The sequence below is a fragment of the Phyllobates terribilis genome, unplaced genomic scaffold, assembly GCF_046119375.1.
Source record: "Phyllobates terribilis strain yellow unplaced genomic scaffold, ASM4611937v1 Scaffold_6869__1_contigs__length_41448, whole genome shotgun sequence".
Lineage (NCBI taxonomy): Eukaryota > Metazoa > Chordata > Amphibia > Anura > Dendrobatidae > Phyllobates > Phyllobates terribilis.
In genome coordinates, this window is record NW_027369611.1 from 16473 (window position 1) to 18348 (window position 1876).

Below are 1876 nucleotides of genomic sequence, written 5' to 3' on the forward strand. Positions count from 1 at the left end.
TTTAGAATTGATAAGCAAGTTAATCAGTGAGACAGACAACAACTACTGTAATGATTAATGTAAGTGTTTCAGCAGTTATTTGAAAGTTTTTGTAATCTCTCTTCGAAGTGTTCAAATATCTGCTTATTTAGTCTTTAAAAACAGACAGAAATCTCTGAACTACAATTAGCATATTGATAAACAAACTTGCTATGACATTGACAGCCAATAAAAAAAAGTAAAATCCATTCAGAAAGCATCAATATAGCAGCGCAGGGAAGGAATGTCATATGGAGAGAAAAGAAATTTATTGGTGTCTCTGTTTATGAAGACTAAAAAAAGCAGACATTTGAACACTTCCAGGAGAGATTACAGAAGCTTTCAAATAACTGCTAAAAGAACTTCCTAAACTCATTAAATTTGAAAATCACCCACCAAAAGTACAGATTTTTTGGGTACACCTATTTTGAGAGCAAATGCAGAATATACATGACGGAATTGAACAAAAGAAATCAACCCTCCCCAAATAACAAGAACTTGCAGATGCATCTCTGTACCAGCATCTATCAAAGAAACAGCATCAGCTAGCACCTTAATCCAGAGTTATGTGACATTAGAAGCTCCTAGTGTTAAAGCACCACCGTTCTTGCACGTTAGTTTCCTTTATCCTCGTTAACAGCCAGTTTCTTCAGTGCTGGACCAATCACTGTGATTTCCTCCTCTTTCTTAGAGATCAAATCCCAGAAAAAATCAGTGAACACAGCTTCATAGGAAGGCATCTTCGCGTAGCCAGGAAAGTAATTGATATCGATGACAAGATAACGATTCCCTATCCTTGAATCCCTAATCACATCAAAATTGAAAAGATTCAATTTCAATGCCTCTCTCAGGCCTCTGGCAATATTGGTGATGAACCCTTGAGGTGGCATTTCACAATCATCCAACTGCATCTTCTTATAATACTTCTCATCCGTCCTTTCGTTGCAGCCCAAATTGGACACCTGCGAAAACGTCAACAGCCCACCCAAACTTTCTAATTTGTCCTCCGCCACATCTGGCAACGATTTTCTCTTAACACATTTTACGTGCTCTCCGACCACGTACACTTTAAATATAACTCCACCATGGTTGACGAATTCCTGGAGCACAATCGGAGGTTTCAGGTTGGTCAAACCCTTGTGATTGTACACCAGAGACATCTTATGCGATTTGGCGCTCCCGTCGGCGACAAGAGGCTTCGCAATCATCGGAAATTTGAGTCCTTCCCATGAAGGAGGGTCACAGAGTGTCTCAGCATCATAAATCACCATCTGCTTCGGGATACCAAAGGTATCGCTCTCATTATCAGCGATCTTCAGCTCCGAGACGGCCTGGAGCATCGAAATCCGATTGTGAAGCCTCTCGATCGCATCAGGAGAGTCGAGAATAACGACATTAGGAATCTTGACCTTATAATCGGCCAACTGACGCTTCCAGTCGTCTCCGTACAGCTTGTGAAGTACGCAATCGAACGGCCCTTGCTCGATCAAGGGCTTATCGGTGTCAATCCTGATCAAATTAATCCCTCGCTCCTTGGCGAGGTTGACAAGCGAGAGCTGTATGAAGCTCTGCTGTTTCTTCGGCGCTAGTGCGTAACCGATCGAAAATCGCCGGCTTAACTCCTCCATTGGCGGACACAGATTCGCAATCGGTAAGCAACGACAATGCGTTAACTCTCATGAAACAGGAGTGCGAAACTTGAATTCAGGACCGCAAGACCGACAATAAGAAGCTAGGGTTTTAACAGGAGAGATGGTGAGAAAGATAGAGAGCGAGAATGAGGGAGATAGTGAGAAGAGAACAAGTTCAGGAGTCACGAGGAATTGGCGATGTAATGAAGAAGGTGAGAGTATATATA

At 42.2% G+C, this 1876-nt stretch overlaps 1 protein-coding gene across 1 annotated transcript; it reads right to left on the reverse strand.

Moving 5' to 3' along the window:
* Positions 1 to 632: 632 nt before the first annotated feature.
* On the reverse strand, positions 633 to 1646 carry LOC141251323 (uncharacterized). Its single transcript, XM_073670291.1, has one exon. It carries the CDS (start codon positions 1644 to 1646, stop codon positions 633 to 635), a length of 1014 nt encoding a protein of 337 aa, XP_073526392.1.
* Between the last annotated feature and the right edge of the window lie 230 nt (positions 1647 to 1876).